We start from the raw sequence: 16253 nt of genomic DNA, 5'->3' as shown, positions 1-16253 counted from the left end.
AGAGGCAGGATTCAGACAGACCTGGGTCCAGACCCTGCTTTGCTGTGTATTAGCTGCATGTCAAGTCTCTTCTCTCTGAGCCTCTGTCTCCCTTTAATAATGTGGGGATAGCTCCTTCTGTGGGGGGATTGTTACCAGGCTCCAGTGGGGTGATAAAATGCCAGATGGGGGCCGGGAAGGGTTTACTATATGATGAGAGAAGAGAGGTGCCCACGGTAAAATTTGGTTGTTGCCCGCAGGTCGCCGGCATCCTGAGCCACCCAGATGATGCAGCATGGAGGTGCCAGGACTCACTCGCCTGCCTCGCCTGCCAGGGACCAGCCAGCTACCGCTCCTGGACACGCAGGAGCCCCCGGTGGGCAGGTCTCACCTCACCTGACCCTAAGCCCTGTCATTCTGCCCCCGGAGCAGGGTCTGGCCCCTACAGTGTTCCTGAAGGCCTTGCCCATCCCATTGTATCACACAGTGCCTCCAGGGGGCCTCCAGCCATGTGCCCCCCTAGTGACACGCAGCTTGGATGGGGGCGGTGCACCCTTTCTTCTCAGCCCCCTGCTGCGGCCTGAAGGACCTGGCCCTGCCCAGATGGGGAAGCCGGCACTTGTGTGCCCAGCACTCACCGTGAACATCGTGGGTACTCTGCCTGTCCTGTCGCCAGGCCTGGGGCCCACGCTGGGGAGCCCGGGCAAGGTACGGAATGCTGGCAAGTACCTTTGCCCACACTGTGGCCGGGATTGCTTAAAGCCCAGTGTTTTGGAGAAGCACATCCGGTCCCACACGGGTGAGAGACCCTTTCCATGTGCCACCTGTGGCATTGCCTTTAAGACCCAGAGCAACCTATATAAGCACAGACGCACCCAGACCCACCTCAACCACTCTAGGCTGTCCTCAGAGTCCGATGGAGGTGGGGGCAGCCTCCTGGAGGAGGGGGACAAGGCTGGAGAGAGCTCCAGAGCAGACGGCCTGGGGGACAGCAGCAGCCAGAGAGTGGGTGATGGGGCCCGATCAGAGAGACCCCTTTCTCCAGGCACCCAGGGTGCTGGGCGTTGCCTGGTGCCTGCCATGCACCTGTCTTCTGTTGCCAAGACCTTGGGTCTGAAGGTGGAAGCTGTTCCCTGTCCAGGGTCCACATTTGCTGACAGAGAGACCCCTGTGGATTCTGCCCACACGGCCTCCCCTGGGCTCGCCCTGCCTGGCTCCCAGCCGAGGTGGAAGCTTCCAGAGCAGACGTCCCTGACTGCCGGCCGGCTGTGCTCCCTACAGCAGCAGCAGGCAGTCACGTCTTCGGAGAAGCCCTGGGACACTAAGGCCTCAGAGGGCCGGCTGCGGAAGTGTGAGAGCACTGACTCGGGCTACCTGTCCCGCTCTGATAGTGCAGAGCAGCCGCCGGCCCCTGGCAGCCCCCTGCACGGCCTGTTGGAGCACAGTGCCGAGTCCGAGGGGGAGGTGGCACTGGGGCCTGGGGGGCCCGGCCTGCAGCTGGAGAAGAAGAAGCTAGAGGAGCGCATCGCCTGGCTCATCTCTCACAATCAGGCTGTGGTGGACGATTCCCAGCTGGACAACGTGCGGCCCCGCAAGACAGTCTTGTGCAAGCAAGGCAGTATCGACCTGCCCATGCCCTATACCTACAAAGATTCCTTCCACTTTGACATCCGGGCGCTGCAGCCTGGCCGGAGGAAGCCCGCTGCCCTCAGCTCCGCCCGTTCCACCTTCACCCCCCCAGACAAGGCGCGGCCGCTCTTCTTTCACTCGGTCCCCACTCAGCTCTCCACCACTGTGGCATGTGTGCCCGTCACCAGGAGCAACTCACTGCCTTTTGTTGAGGGCACCAGGACATGGCAGGAGCCCCCGGACCCCCAGGATGCCTGCCCCAGGAGGCAGAAGCCTCTGAGCCCCAGGCCCGCCCCCGCCCGACTGGTGGATGTCCCCAGCGGCCACCCCCGGGCCCTGGTGAGACAGGCTGCCGTGGAGGACCTGCCATGTCCCCCTACTGGAGACAGCCTGGTGCCTGCAGAGGACCCGGATGGAAACAGAGCTGCTGCTGGGGAGGGGGCAGCCAGCAAGGGCAGAGCAGCCAGTAAGAAATGCAGCCAGAGGAAGCTGAAGATGTTCTCCCAGGACAAGTGGCAGGTGTATGGGAATGAGACGTTCAAGAGAATCTACCAGAAAATGAAAACCAGCTGCCATGGAGGCAAGAAGGCAAGGGAGGTGACCATGGGTAGTGGGACAGAGCTGGACCTTCCTCTCCAGGAAGAGTTAGCAGGGAATGAGGGCACAGTACCGTCCCAGGACAGGAGGAGCCCTGTTCATGGAGACACATCTGTGGGGGCCAAACCAGGGCCTTGCCAAAATCCACTGGCCCCGGAGGGCATCTTAGTGATGGAATCCCCCAAGCAGAAGGAGATGGTGGCCAGAGCAGGAGGCAGTGACCAGCCTAGGATGAACAGGGCCATGTCTCCTCCTACCCTCAGCTGCAGAGAACCCTCCTGTTCAGGTGGCGAGAGCCCCCTCCTTTCTCCAAACAGGAAGCTGGAGCTGGGGTGTCAGCTGCCCCCAGTACCTGGTCCCCTCAGGGGAGGTGATATAGAGACTCCCAAGCTGGTTTTGCCAGACCCGAAGCTGGAAGGAGGCACCCTTGGTGGTGGGGACAAGAAGGAGCCCTGTCAGTGGACCCAAACTGTGCCGAGGCGGCCCAGTGGCAACTCTGGGGAACCCCAGCCCTCAGAGGACAAGCTCCCCTCAGAGAGGAAGAAGCTGAAGGTGGAGAAGCTGAGCTGCCAGGAGCATTCAGAGCCTCTGGGAACAGAAAGAGAGGCCCCGGGTGGCCCCATGCAGGCCGCCTCCCCACCATCTCAGAACCAGGACAGTGACCCTGGGGATAAGCCCGGGGAGCTACATGAGAGTGCTGATGGCATGGCGAGGGGCAGGGCTGGGCAGCCAGGCAGGCCCTTGGAGATTTCTGGTGCCGCCTCTGCTACTCCTTCTGTGGCCCAGAGGCAGGCGGAACTGGGGGGAGAGATCTTGCCGTGCCCTGCAGCCACGTCCCTTGGGCATCATTCCCACGCGGCTTCTGGTGTCCTCACTGCTCTGGCAGACACTACCTTCCCCCCTAAGTACCTCCTCAAGTTGCCTCAGGGAGAGACCTGCCCACCGCCTTCTGTCACCCCGAGGCCGGGAGAAGGCCAGGACCCTGTGTGCAGGAGCAGGCGGCCTGAGGAATTGGCATCCTTTGTTGGGTCAGAGCTGGGGACCCACCTGCCTCCCTGTCCAGCCTCAGGCTTGGCCACCAGTGGGGCACACAGCTTCAAGGAGGACCCCAGCTACTCTAGGCCATGGGGCAGGAGAAAAGGGGTACAGGGAGAGGAGAAAGGAGACTTGGACACTTGCATCCCAGCAGGGGGGCAGTCCCCTGTCTCATCCGCTGGCACCACCAGGGAGACAGCCTCCTTTCTGCCCACCCCAGCGTGTGCCACCCGGCAGAGTGGGCCCCCTGATGCCCGACACCTCTGCGTGGGCAGCACTGCAGTGGGGGCCAGGCCATCTGGGGGTGTCCCGAGTCCCTGCGCACTCAGGGAGTTGGGGGGACCGCCTGAGAATGTCTCGGAAGACCCTCCTTCAGAACCTCTGGCTGGGCTCAGTTCCTGCTGCTCCTTCCTCACGGCCCCCACACCCCCCAGCTGGCCAGAGCTGGCCTTGTGTGCCCACTCAGAGACCCAGTGGAGTTTCAGGGCCCACGGCCCTTTCCCGTCATTGAGGGCCGAGCCCCGACTTACATGGTGTTGCTTGAGCCGAAGCCTGCCTCTGCCCACAGAGCAGAAGGGAAAGGCTGCTTCTGTGTACTTGGCACTGCACTTCCTTGGTGGCAGCACCCAGGACAAGGGTCCAGACACCCGGCCCGTGAGCAAGACAGTGGGAGGACGGATGAAGACAGGCCTGGGAGAAGGAGGGCAGGTCCAGACATCAAAGGTAACATCCTCCTTTGCCTGGGGCCCCAGGGCTGGGGGAATGTGCTTGGCATGCAGAACTCCTAATGATGGAGAGGAGGCATGAAGCCACCCTGGGGACACCGGCTCTTTGTGATACGGTCTTCTTAGCCTGCTCCTGAGGGAAGGGGGTGCTGCCACATACATGGCAGGGTGGGATAAAGGCAAAAAATGTAACACAAAACAATAATGAAAAGATGCATTTCTAATGGAAGAATTATTGTACTGAGATCCAAGATGAGATATTTTTCATCATTAGACATTAAATTTAACTCTGAGCATCCTGGTAACAGCAGTGAAAAGTGAAATGAAACACTGCCCAGGATTATAAGCTGGAAATTGTTACTGAGAGATACACTCCAGGTAGAACACCATCTCTTTTTTTTTTTTTTTAAGATTTTATTTATTTATTTGATAGAGACAGATCACAAGTAGTCAGAGAGGCACAGGCAGAGAGAGAGGAGGAAGCAGGCTCCCTGCTGAGCAGAGAGCCCGACGCGGGGCTCGATCCCAGGACCCTGAGATCATGACCTGACCTGAAGGCAGAGGCTTTAACCCACTGAGCCACCCAGGTGCCCCAGAACACCATCTCTTAAAAGGAGAGAATTATTGAGGTGACTGGCTGGCTCAGGTGGTAGAGCATGGGACCCTTGATCTCAGGTTGTGAGTTCGAGCCCCACATCAGGTTTAGAGATTACTTAAAAATAAAATTAAAAAAGAGAGAGTGAGCAACAGAGAGAGAGAAAGAGAGAGAGCTATTGTATCAGGAATTTGGGAAACAATTACTATGATCAGATTCAACTTGATGTCCAAGTTCCCTGGGAGTGGCTAAAAGGGAAGGGGCCAAGTGCTCTGGAGCTGTCACTTGGTGACTAGTGGTAAGTTTGTGGTCCCATTTCAAGCACGAATCTATGTGTCTGGACTATGTGCTGCTCTGGGAAGTCTCAGGCCAGGGAAGCTGAAGAGGGTCCCAGAGCTTCTGTTCTGATGTAACCGTGGGCAACGCTGACAGGGCCAGGATTCCAGAGCCTCGCAGGCACTTCTTCGTCCCGAGAGTGGTGGTTAATAAAGATGTGCTGAGGCTTAGATGGGGGGGGGGGGTGGGCTGAGACCCAGTTGGGCCCTCCTTCCTCCCAAAAGGCAGGGGTTCCTAGAGAGGTGGAGTTGGGGGCTGGGGGGAGACCTGGCCGTGGTGTTCCCTGGGCCTCCAGTTAACACCACGGGGCTTTGAGCAACATGATGCCAACATGCCTGGTGTTTTCAGCTCTCCTGCCCGGTGGCCTCAGGGATAGTGTCCCAGGAGCAGCTGTCTGAGTCTGAAGGGAGGAAAGGACTGCTGTGGAGGAAGGCGAAGATATTTCGGGGAAGCGGCAAACAGAAGCTAAGCGTCTGCTCCAGAAGGTAGGGGCGTGGCAACCTCTGTCTGCCTGGTGTTCTTGTCCTGTCAGGAGCTATGGGGTGATTTGCTAACCCAGGGAAGCCTTCGCAGGGGTTCCAGAGGTGTCTTTGTGGCAGTGAGGGTCTGGAGGTTCATGGGGAAAGGAGGTTCATGGAGGCTCCCCATCAGTCCATCTGCACAGCAGACCCCAGGCCCGACTGTGTGCTTTCTGGGGGTGCCTCTCCAAGGCCAGGGGTCCAGTAAATTTTGAAAATAACGGAGTCGAAACACACCCGCCCACCCATTTAAGTCCCGAGGAGAGAGCGCGTTAGTTATTGACTGCTTTTACTGCTTTTTTATTTATGTGAGCGGTACGTGTCCTTTGCAGAAGAGTTTGGAAATAGAGGCCAGCGAGGAGGAGATGCTAAAGCACCCTGGTACTGCCTCTGCTCTGGGGGTGCTGCTGGTGCGCAGGGCCTGCCTCTGCCCTGGGGTTGCTGCTGGTGTGCAGGGCTCTCTCTTCCAGACTTCTCTCTGTGGCGCGTGCACACGCAGCATGTCCAGACAACAGATGGGACGCACAGGTTTTACTGACACCACTCTTTTTTTTTTTTTTAAAGATTTTATTTATTTATTTGACAGAGAGAGATCACAAAGCAGGCAGAGAGGCAGGCAGAGAGAGAAGAGGAAGCAGGCTCCCTGCTGAGCAGAGAGCCCGACGCGGGGCTCGATCCCAGGACCCTAAGATCATGACCTGAGCCGAAGGCAGCGGCTTAACCCACTGAGCCACCCAGGCGCCCCCTGACACCACTCTTCATCACTGACAGTCTTGCCCCTAGGGACAAAGGGGAAAGGCCACTTTTTCACGAGGCCCCACTCCTCTGTGCCCCACTCCTCTGGTGTTCCCGTGGCCTCTGGGCCTGCTCAGGGTGACTTCGTGCTGCCTCCCCATCTCCTGTTTTCGAATTTGCACTCTGAGCCCAGAGCCCTAATGCTTTCCTGAATTCCCCCTCCACATCTCAGCCTCCTACTCTCCTCTTCCTGGAATCTGCCTGCCTTCTTCCTTCATTGTTGGTATTTGACCCAAAGCTGAGATATTCTTCAAGAAGCAGTGCAGATTCCTGACTCTTCCCTACAGCTGCTCAGAACCTCCATGGCTAGAGATGATGTGCCGTCTGGACAGGCCTTGAGATGAGGCCCCTGCCCGTTTCTGTTGTCTGTCGGACTGCATGTCCGGAGCTGGCACCACTGAGGGCTTGCTATGTGCTGGGCACTGGGTGACTGTGAACCGCACCCCCCGCCATTTTTCCCCTGAGGATCTTGAGACACAGACAGATCGGGCAGCCTCTCCAAGCACCCTGATGTGAATCAGCAGGTCTTTTATTTTATTTTAATCTTACTTTATTTTTTAAAGATTTTATTTTATTTATTCCAGAGAGAGAGAGAGCATGAGTGTGCACAAAGCAGGGGGGAGCAGCAGAGGGAGAGGGAGAAGCACACTCCTCGCTGAGCAGGGAGCTCAACATGAAGCTCCATCCCAGGACCCTGGGATCGTGACCTGAGCCAAAGACAGTTGCTTAACCCACTGAGCCACCCCCGCCCCTGAATCAGCAAGTCTTACCTCAGAGCCCGTATGGCAGATAGCAGCTTGCTCTGTGCTCCCCAGCCTGCAACGGGCACAAGAGTCACCTGGGTTTTCTTTTGATGCTGAGACACATTTCTCAGGTCTGAGATGGGGCCTGAGACCCTGCATTTCTAACAGGCTCCCAGGTGATGCTCAGGGTGCCGGCATCTGGGGAACACTCTTGCAGGAGCTATTCTTTGTGCTGCCCCAAACCACATTGCATCCTTCCCAGAAGGAGCCCAGCTGTTCAAAGCTGAGCAAAAGAAGGGTCACTGCCTGTGTGACAGGGATATCCAGCCCTACCAGAAACCCCTGAGCCATATAGAGTTGGGGAGGGATGGCTCCCTCAGATGGAATGGACGCTAGCCAGAGTAGCTGCTCATGGATTCAGGGAGTGCAGGGACGTTGGCAGGTGACCTTGTGCCCCGTCAGTATCTCCCACATTGGACCGATGTGGAAGAAGCACTAAATTGCATGGAGTGACAGCTACTAAGCCTGCTTCTGGGCCTCAGTCATGGTCCAAGGAGATGTGGGGTGAGGGACCAGTGTTGAGTACCTCATCGATTCCTCCCACCTTCCCAAGGCTTCAGTTTAGCTAATACAATAGATTGTTGCCATGCACCTGCTAGGTGCCAGGTGCCACATATGGAGGCCACAGGGAAAGCGTCCCCATACCACGCTGGTGGTGCCAGGTTGATGCTCTGGGAGGCCTGGAGAGAGAGGTCTGTAGCACCTCCTGGACCAAGCACAGCCTGGGTGAGAATCTCCTTAGGCCTGACCATACTTAAAAGTTTTGACTCTTAGTAGCCAAATAAATTCCAGGAGATTTCACGTAAAAACCTGAATTTCTAGCTTGTCTTGAAGTATTTGGAGCTCTGGAGAGGCTTGTCCTGTCTTCTTGTGTGGCAGCAGCTAGTGGGAACTGAGTAGTGGCCATCCCCAATTGAGCGTGCCTGTGCCTTGCACCTTGCTTTGGTCCCTACCTCTCCCTGTTGTGTTACATTTGAGTTTGCAAGTCTTAGTCTTAATATCTGGTTTTGTGGGAGCCTAAAAACTGCCTCCTCCATCAGTGAGCCTATAGGCAAGGGCCCACGGGTGGGAAGGTAGGAGAGGGCGCAGGGGTAGAAAAAGGAGACGTCTGAGTCCTGGGTGAGGATGAGGCTATTGAGATGTTTATATCTGTCAAGCATTTATTGGGCAACCATGAATGAGCCATCATTTGTGCTTTTACTGGCCTGTGACTGTCCTTTGAGTTCTTTCCAGCTTGCTGGAGCTTCCGGCTGCAGCCTTGGCACGTGACATCCTCTGCCTCCTCCTGCACATCTCACCTCTGGCTCCTCCTCTAGCTGGCCTTCCCTTGTCTCAGCAAGGACAGCACTATCGCAGTGGGACCTCTCTGACCTCTGAACCTCGGTGTTCTCCCTCCCACTATCTGGTTTCATTACCTTCCCAGCGTTTTGGCAGAATTTGTTTTTTTGAGGCACAGAGTTCATGATAGCTTGCTTCTTCAGCACCAACAATGGAGAGAGAATGTGCCTCTGCTGCCTTAAGTCTGATCTCCAGATCTTCCTCTGAAGGGCTCGCCTGACTAGGTCAGGCCCACCTAAGATAATCTCTTGATTAGAAACTTTAATTGCATCAGCAAAAATACCTTTACCTTTGCCATATTTTGTTAGGAGCAGGTCACACCACACTTGAGAGGATTACACAAAGGTAATTCTAGGGTGTGTCTGCCAGAAATGGCTTTCCCTGGCTCACCCAGCTAACGGGTGAGAAGGCGTGCACTGAGGGCTGTGGTCTGAGTTTTCTGACCCACTGTCTTCCCTCACACCACTCATGGTGAGTGGTTGCTAAGACTTCTCCTTTTAATGAAGGATGCACCTCTCTGGAGAGGTGTTCGGAAGGGAATATGACGCTGGGCTTATAAGAAAAGAGTTCCCTTTAACGGCAAATTTCTTACTAAGCCTTCTACCAAACTATCACTGGTTTGATAGCCTTTGGGATGCAAAGGTTTGATAAAGGAGATGACCGATTTTTTTGACTCACACGAGGTCTCCAACTCAATTCATTTTCTGGTTGGATGATAGAGCTTCTTGGAGAAGTGTCCTCTCCGTTTCTGTCATATTTTAGTCCATCTTCAGAAACAGGGGTTTGGTGCCCAGTCTGAGGGGCAATATCGGGAAAATGCTGAGAGGTAGTGCCTGGTCTAAAGGGGTTTTGAGTTCAGTGCTCAGGAGGCCATTTGCACAGCTTAATTTTCCTCTTTAGTATGTTGAAATCCATCCATTTCTCACATAGTAACTTCTGGCCAGTTTATAACAGACGTTAACAGTAACATAGGGTTTGTTTACCGTGTACTTATTTTGCAGATAACCCAACAGGAAAACTTTTGATGAAGGGTCTCTCATCTACCCTCCATCTGTCTACATCTGTATCTACTCTCCCGCCTACGTATGGACCATCCCCCTAATTAGTTTTCTATTGTAACAGAATAACTGCTGCTGTAACAAATTACTAGTTTCATGTAAATTTTGTTTTGAACACCAGTTTATTATTTTATAGTTCTGTAGGTCAGAATTCAGTGTTGGTCTTACCTGACAAAATCAGAGTGTCAACAGGGCTGCATTCCTTCTGGAGGCTCCAGTGGGGATTCAGTTTCCTGCTCATTTGGGTGGTTGGTAGAATTCTGTTCCTGGCCAGCAGCTGCTCTTCCGTATCACAGACCATCAAGGGCGGGCTGGGTCCCTTTCACACTTGAGGTCTACTCCTCGTTCAGTCTCACTTTTCAGACCCAATCTCCCGCCTCTTCTTTCATTTTTAAGGACTCATGTGGTTAGTTTAGGTTTACCTGGATAATCCAGGATACCTTATCATCTTGGGGACTGTGTCCTTAGTCACATTCACGAAGTCCCTTTTGCCGGGCATGTCACATAGTCACAGTTCTGGGGATTAGCACACAGACATCTTTGAGGGTGGGGGCATTATTCCACACCGTCTACCTGTCCGTCTGTCTCCCCACATGTGTATGATGCATATGCACTTGTATGCATCAATGTATGTATCTGCGCACTCATATTTGTACGTGTGTATGCGTGCGTCTCTCTGTCATTTATCCACTCGTGTGTTCTCGAGAAAGAGGCCTGTTTTCTTATTCACGTTCCTACTTCACTTCAGTTGTCTTCACATTCACCAGAAAATGAAATACTGCAGCAGAGATTCTTTGCAGGCCTTAGCTCCAGCGCATGTGGTGAAACCCGTGTTGCTGAGTATTTGTTCTGTTTCACTTCTTGTTTTGAGAAACGTTTAAAAATGCAGAACAGTTCAGGAAATATGCAGCAGACTCCTGGGTAATGATCCAGAATTAGTAAATATGAACATTTTGTTTTATTTATTGAGCCTTAAAAAAATGAAATGAAATATAATATAAATAAATATATAAATATAAATATATAAAATATATATAAATAAATATTATTTTATATTTGAAGTATATATTTATATTATACATATAGCATATATATACACGTATACATAAATGTTATGTAGTTTTACATATTTGGCACAGATTCAACCTGTGTTTTCATAATTTGCAATTCGGTGTACACACTAATAATATATACAATTGTTTTGAGTCCTTAAAGCATGTGTATAAATATCATACAGAGTTAATCATTCTTCAGTTTGATTTTTAAATTCAGTGTCATGTTTTTGAAGATTGAGGCATGCTGGTCAAATTCATTAATTATAGGTGCCATAGAGAGCTCCTTCCCATGAGTATAACACATTTTATTGTCCATTCCCCTATTTATGGGCATTGAAATTATCTCCAATTTCTTTCTTTCTTTTCTTTTCTCTTTCTTTCTTTCTTTCTTTCTTTCTTTCTTTCTTTTTTTTTTTTTTTGCTGATTTGCAGTGAATGAATGCATATACATACATGCCTCCTTAGGCACAATGCAAGAGGTTTTCTCAGTGCTAGACCCGAAAGTGGAATTGCTGGGTTACAAGGTAATCACATCTTCAACTTTACATGTCATTTCTGAATGGCTCTTGGGAGCTGACGGGTCACTTTGTGTTTCCTCCAGCTGTGAGTGAGAATTCGCCCTGCTCCCGTATTTCTACTAAGGTTTGTTATTAGCATATTTGTATGCTGTGCCCATCCAGAATTTGTAGGTTTCGGTATATGTTCTAGGTTTGTGTATGTACTTTGCCATTACACACACTATAGATATTTTCCCAAATCTGTTCTTTTCTCTTTTTAAGCCCATTTCTGTATGTTTTACCCACATAATTGCAAATGTCTTATCTCTTCGTTCTTTTTTAATATCAGATCTTACTTCTGAGATTGTTTTTTTTTGTCTGAAGCATATTTTTTTTAGAACTTCTGTAAAAGAAGAAAAATCTCCACTCTCATTAGTCTGAAAATACATTGATTTCTTCCTTGTTGTTGAAAAATGTTTTGCTGGGTATACGACCTTAGGCTGACAGTTACTTTCTCTCCACACATCAAAGCTATTACCGCACTGTCATTTGGCTTCTATTTTGTGGTGGAAAATTCGGCTATTAGTGTGCTCATCTGTCTTTTGAAGGTCTCTTATCTCTGGCTAGTTTTAAGATATTCTTTTAATCTTTGGTGTTCCATAGTTTTACTTTGATGTGTCCAGGTGTATGTTGCCATTATTTATTCCATTAGGAATCCATTGGGCTTTTATGATTTGTGGATTGATGTCTACCTAGAAAATTCTTCAAACATTGTCTGTATCCCATTCTCGGTCTTCTCTTTCTGGAACACTGAAGTAATGTACCTTAGATCTTCTCTTTTATGTGTCTTAACCTCTATTTTCAATAACTTTGTCTTTCTCTGCTAAAATCTAGATACTTTGTTCAGGTCTATCTTTAAAATTTTACTAATATTCTCAACCTCCTGAGTTATTCTTTTTAAAGCTCTGCTAAAGTATACTGAATTGTAGTGTTATGCATATTTAAAGTATACCATTTAATAGGTTTGGATGTATGTACACACCTGTGAACCAATAACAACATCAAGGTCATGTGTCAAAAATCCCTCAGATTTCCATGTGTCCTCCCTCCTGCCATCCCCAGGTAGCCTCTCATGTGCTTTCTGTAACTATATAGTAGTTCCCTTTTTCTAGAATTTTATAGAAATGGAATCACACAATATATACTTTTTTGGGGTGGGCCGTTCTGGCTTTTTTTTCACTCAGCATGGTTATTTTGAGGTTCATCCTGTTGCATGTATCAATAATTCATTCCTTTTTTTTTTTTTTAAAGACTTATTTATTTATTTTAGAGAGTATGCGAGTGTGAGGAGGGGCAGAAGGACAGGGAGAAAGAGAGAAGCTGACTTCCCAGTGAGTGTGTGGAGCCTAACACCAGGCTCGATCTTACCACCCTGAGATGATGAACTGAGCCAAAATTGAGAGTCAGATGCTGAACTAACTGAGCCAGCCAGGTGCCCAGTCATTCATTCCTTTTTGTTGCTCAGTAGTAAGCCATTGGGTGGATATGTCATAATTTGTTTATACATTGACTTGTTGGCAGACATTAATGGTTTGTTTCAGATTGGGGCTTTTGCAAGTAAAAACTACAATAAATATCCATATACGAGTCTTTGCATGGATATATCCTTTATTTTCTAAAATTCTGAGTTGTTTTTTTTTTGTTGCTGTTCAAGTATAATTAACATACAGTGTTATATTAGCATCAGGTGTTCATACAGTGATTCAGCCATTCTGCACGTTTCTCGGGGCTTATGACGAGAAGTGTGCTCTCTCTCCGCTTCCCCTGTTTCACCCATCCCCCACCCAAAATGAACAGACAGAAGAAAAGAGACAAAAGAGCAGACTCTGAAATGTACAGGTATATACTTTAAATTCTCTTGAGCAAATAAGAGTGCAGCGTCTGGATTGTGTAGTGGATGCCAGACTCTTTCCCAGGCGGTATCATCTCACACTCCTGCGAGCTCTGCGTGAGGCTCTCGGCCTCTCCGCAGCCTTGCCGGGACTTGGCGTGGCCGTTCTTTTTCCTTCAGGCATCCTCATGGTTGTGTAGTGGTGTCCCACAGGCTGGAATTTGTACTTCCTTCATGACTCATGGGATGAAGCAGCTCTTCATGTGCTTATTTGCCTTTCCTGTATCTGCTTCAGTGAAGTATCTTTTCGACTCTTTTGGCCATTATAAAAATGGGTTGTTTTCTTATTTTGGAGTTTTGAGGATTCCTTATACATTCTCTCTTTTTTTTTTTTTTAAGATCCCATTTATTTATTTGACAGACAGATCACAAGTAGGCAGAGAGACAGGCAGGGAGAGAGGAGGAAGCAGGCTCCCTGCAGAGCAGAGAGCCCGATGTGGGGCTTGATCCCAGGACCCCAAGATCATGACCCAAGCTGAAGGCAGAGGCTTAACCCACTGAGCCACCCAGGCGCCCCTACATTCTGTTTTTAAGGCCTCTATCAGATATGGGATTTGTAAATATTTTCTTCCACTCTGTGCCTTGTTCTCTAACTCTCTTAACAGTGTTTTTAAAGAATATATGAATGAATGAATATATATATATATATATATATACATATATATATATTTAAATTAATTTGTTTAGTTGACAGAGAGATCACAAGTAGGCAGAGAGGCAGAGAGAGAGGAGGAAGCAGGCTCCCCGCTGAGCAGAGAGCCTGATGCGGGGCTGGATCGCAGGACTCTGGGATCATGACCTGAGATGAAAGCAGAGGCTTTAACCCACTGAGCCACCTGGGCGCCCCAAAGAACATATATTTTTAATTTTGGTGAAGTCCAGTCATCATTCTTTTCTTTGGATTGTGCTTTTGGTGTCATTACCACAACATCTTTGCCTAACTTGTGGCCACAAAGGTTTTTCTCCTAGGTTTTCTTCTGAAGTTTTATACTCTTACATTTAACATTCCAGCCTATGATCCATTTTCACCTAATTTTTCTGTATCGAGTGGTATAGATGGAAGTTCCCGTGTTTGCGTGGGGACATATAATTGTGTCTGTGCCCTTTGTCCATCTCTTGGTTTTGATGCAAACACCACACTATCTTGGTTACATAGCCTGACTTTAAGACTTAACTGTAAAGCTAAAATATCGAAGACAGAATGGTATTTGCATCAAAGTAGACAAATAGATCTGTGGTACAGGATGGACAGTACAGAAACAGGCCCCTTGTATTTGGTCAGTTGATTTTCCCCAAAGGTTCAAAGGAGAGTATAGTCTTTTCCACGGATGGTGCTGGACCTGGGAAATCCCTTCACCAGGAAGCTGAGCAATTACAGGATCTGCCTCATCCGTGTCTTTACTCTCAAGGGATCACTGCTTTCATTACATGATGTCTCCTGTCCTGAAAACCATTGTTTTATAGATTTGCCTCGTTTTTTCTTTGGGAGAATAAATGTAGTTACCGTTCAACCATCTTGCTCAGGAGAAAAGGACAGTGGCAGTGGCTTCTTAATTGCACCCTCCCCCAGTTGCCCTCCTATTACTGATTTATCTAGAGTTAAATTTGATTGTTTATGTATATTGTGCTTTATTTCCAAAAAGTGCCACTTATTTTTCAGATCTGCTTGATCATTTTATAGTCTCTTGCTCTTTAGTCTTCTTTTCTTTATTGAGTTATGATTGACATACATAAAATCTCTGCATGTTTAATGTATACATTTTGATGAGTTTGAAGATATGAAAACTCATGAGAGTTCCATGAAACCATCCTCACATATGATGTCCTAAACTTATCTTAATTTCTAGAAGCTTCTTCCTTTTTTATAAATCAGAAAATTGACAGAAGATCTACCCTCTTGAATTTGTAAGTACACAATACAGCATTGTTAACTGTGTGCACTGTGGTGTCCAGTAGTTCTCTAGGATTCATTCATTTTGCACAAGTGAAACTTTGTACCCTTTGATCAACACCTCCCGATTCCCCCTTCCTCTGGTCCCTGGCAACCACCATTCTCCTTTCTGTTTTTATGAGTTTTACTGTGTCAGATCTCTGCTATCATTGGGGTCATACAGTCTTTGTTCTTCAGTAGCTGGCTTATTCTATTCCAAAGTTCATCTATGTTGCAGCAAATGGCAAGATTTCCTTTTTTGTTTTTTTAAAGGCTGAGTAATATTCTGTTGTATATATACTGTATCTTCTTTATCTATCCATTCATTGATTGATGGACATTTGGGTTGATTCCATATCTTGGCTACTGTAAACAATGCTGCATTGAATATGGGTGTGCAGTTATCTCTTTGATATTCTAATTTCAGTTTGTTAGGGTATATACCCAAGAGTGTGGTTGCTGGATCATAAGGTAGTTCTATTTTTAATTTTTTGAGGAACCTCCATACTGTTTTCCATAGAGGAAATACTAATAGAGGACATACTAATGTACATTCCCACCAACACATGACAAGGATTCCTTTTTCACCACATTCTTGTCAATACTATTATCTTTTATTTTTATTTCTTGATAGTAGCCATCCTCACAGGTGTGAGGTAATCTTTCACTGTGGTTTTGATGTGCATTTCCCTGATGATCAGTGATGTCAAGCACCTTTTCATGTGTCTGTTGGCCATTTCTATGACTTCTATGGAGGAAGGTCTACTCAGGTCTTTTCCCCATTTTTTTTTAAAGTTGTTTTTTTTGTTTGTTTGTTTCTTCCCTACCTCTCCCTGCCTCGCTATTGAGTTACATGAGTTCCTCATATATTTTGGGCATTAACCTCTTATCAGATAAATGATTTGCAGGTATTTTCTCTCAGTCTGTGGGCTGCCTTTTCATTTTGTTGATGGTTTCCTTCACCATGCAGAAGCTTTTTAGTTTGATGTGGTCCCAGCTGTTTATTTTTGCTTTTGTTGCCTTTGGTGTCATATTCAAGAAATCACTGCCAAGGCCAATACCGAGAAGCTTTTCCCCTGTGTTTTCTTTTAAGAGTTTTACAGTTTCAGATCTTATCTTTAAGTCTTTAAACCATTTTGATTTGATTTTTGTGTGTAGTATAAAATAAGGGTCCAGTTTCATTGTTTTGCATGTGGATATCCAGTTTTCTCAATGTTTTCTCATTGTATATTCTTGTCCCTCTTGTTGAAAATCAGTTTATAATAAATGTGTGGGTTTATTTATGGCTTCTGTTGCTCTCTTTTCTGTCCCATTAGTTGATACATCTGTTTTTATGCCAGTGCCATAATATTTTTATTACTATAGCATTGAAATATATTTTAAAATCAGTAAATATAATACTGCCTGCTCTG

The 16253-nt window shown here is 48.3% G+C and overlaps 1 protein-coding gene across 1 annotated transcript in view; it reads left to right on the top strand.

Annotated features, from left to right (window-relative positions):
* Positions 1-274: 274 nt before the first annotated feature.
* ZNF831 (zinc finger protein 831) overlaps positions 275-16253 on the top strand; it is a 70437-nt gene continuing 54458 nt past the window's right edge. The window contains 3 exon segments of the mRNA XM_032878879.1: positions 275-293; positions 296-3963; positions 5245-5381. Of these exon segments, the coding sequence (XP_032734770.1) occupies positions 275-293; positions 296-3963; positions 5245-5381 (3824 nt within the window).

This window comes from Lontra canadensis, unplaced genomic scaffold, assembly GCF_010015895.1.
Source record: "Lontra canadensis isolate GAN:19392208 unplaced genomic scaffold, GSC_riverotter_1.0 scaffold65, whole genome shotgun sequence".
NCBI classification, from domain to species: Eukaryota; Metazoa; Chordata; class Mammalia; order Carnivora; family Mustelidae; genus Lontra; species Lontra canadensis.
The sequence above is the reverse complement of the archived record's forward strand: the minus strand, read 5'-3'. Positions and strand labels throughout refer to the sequence as shown.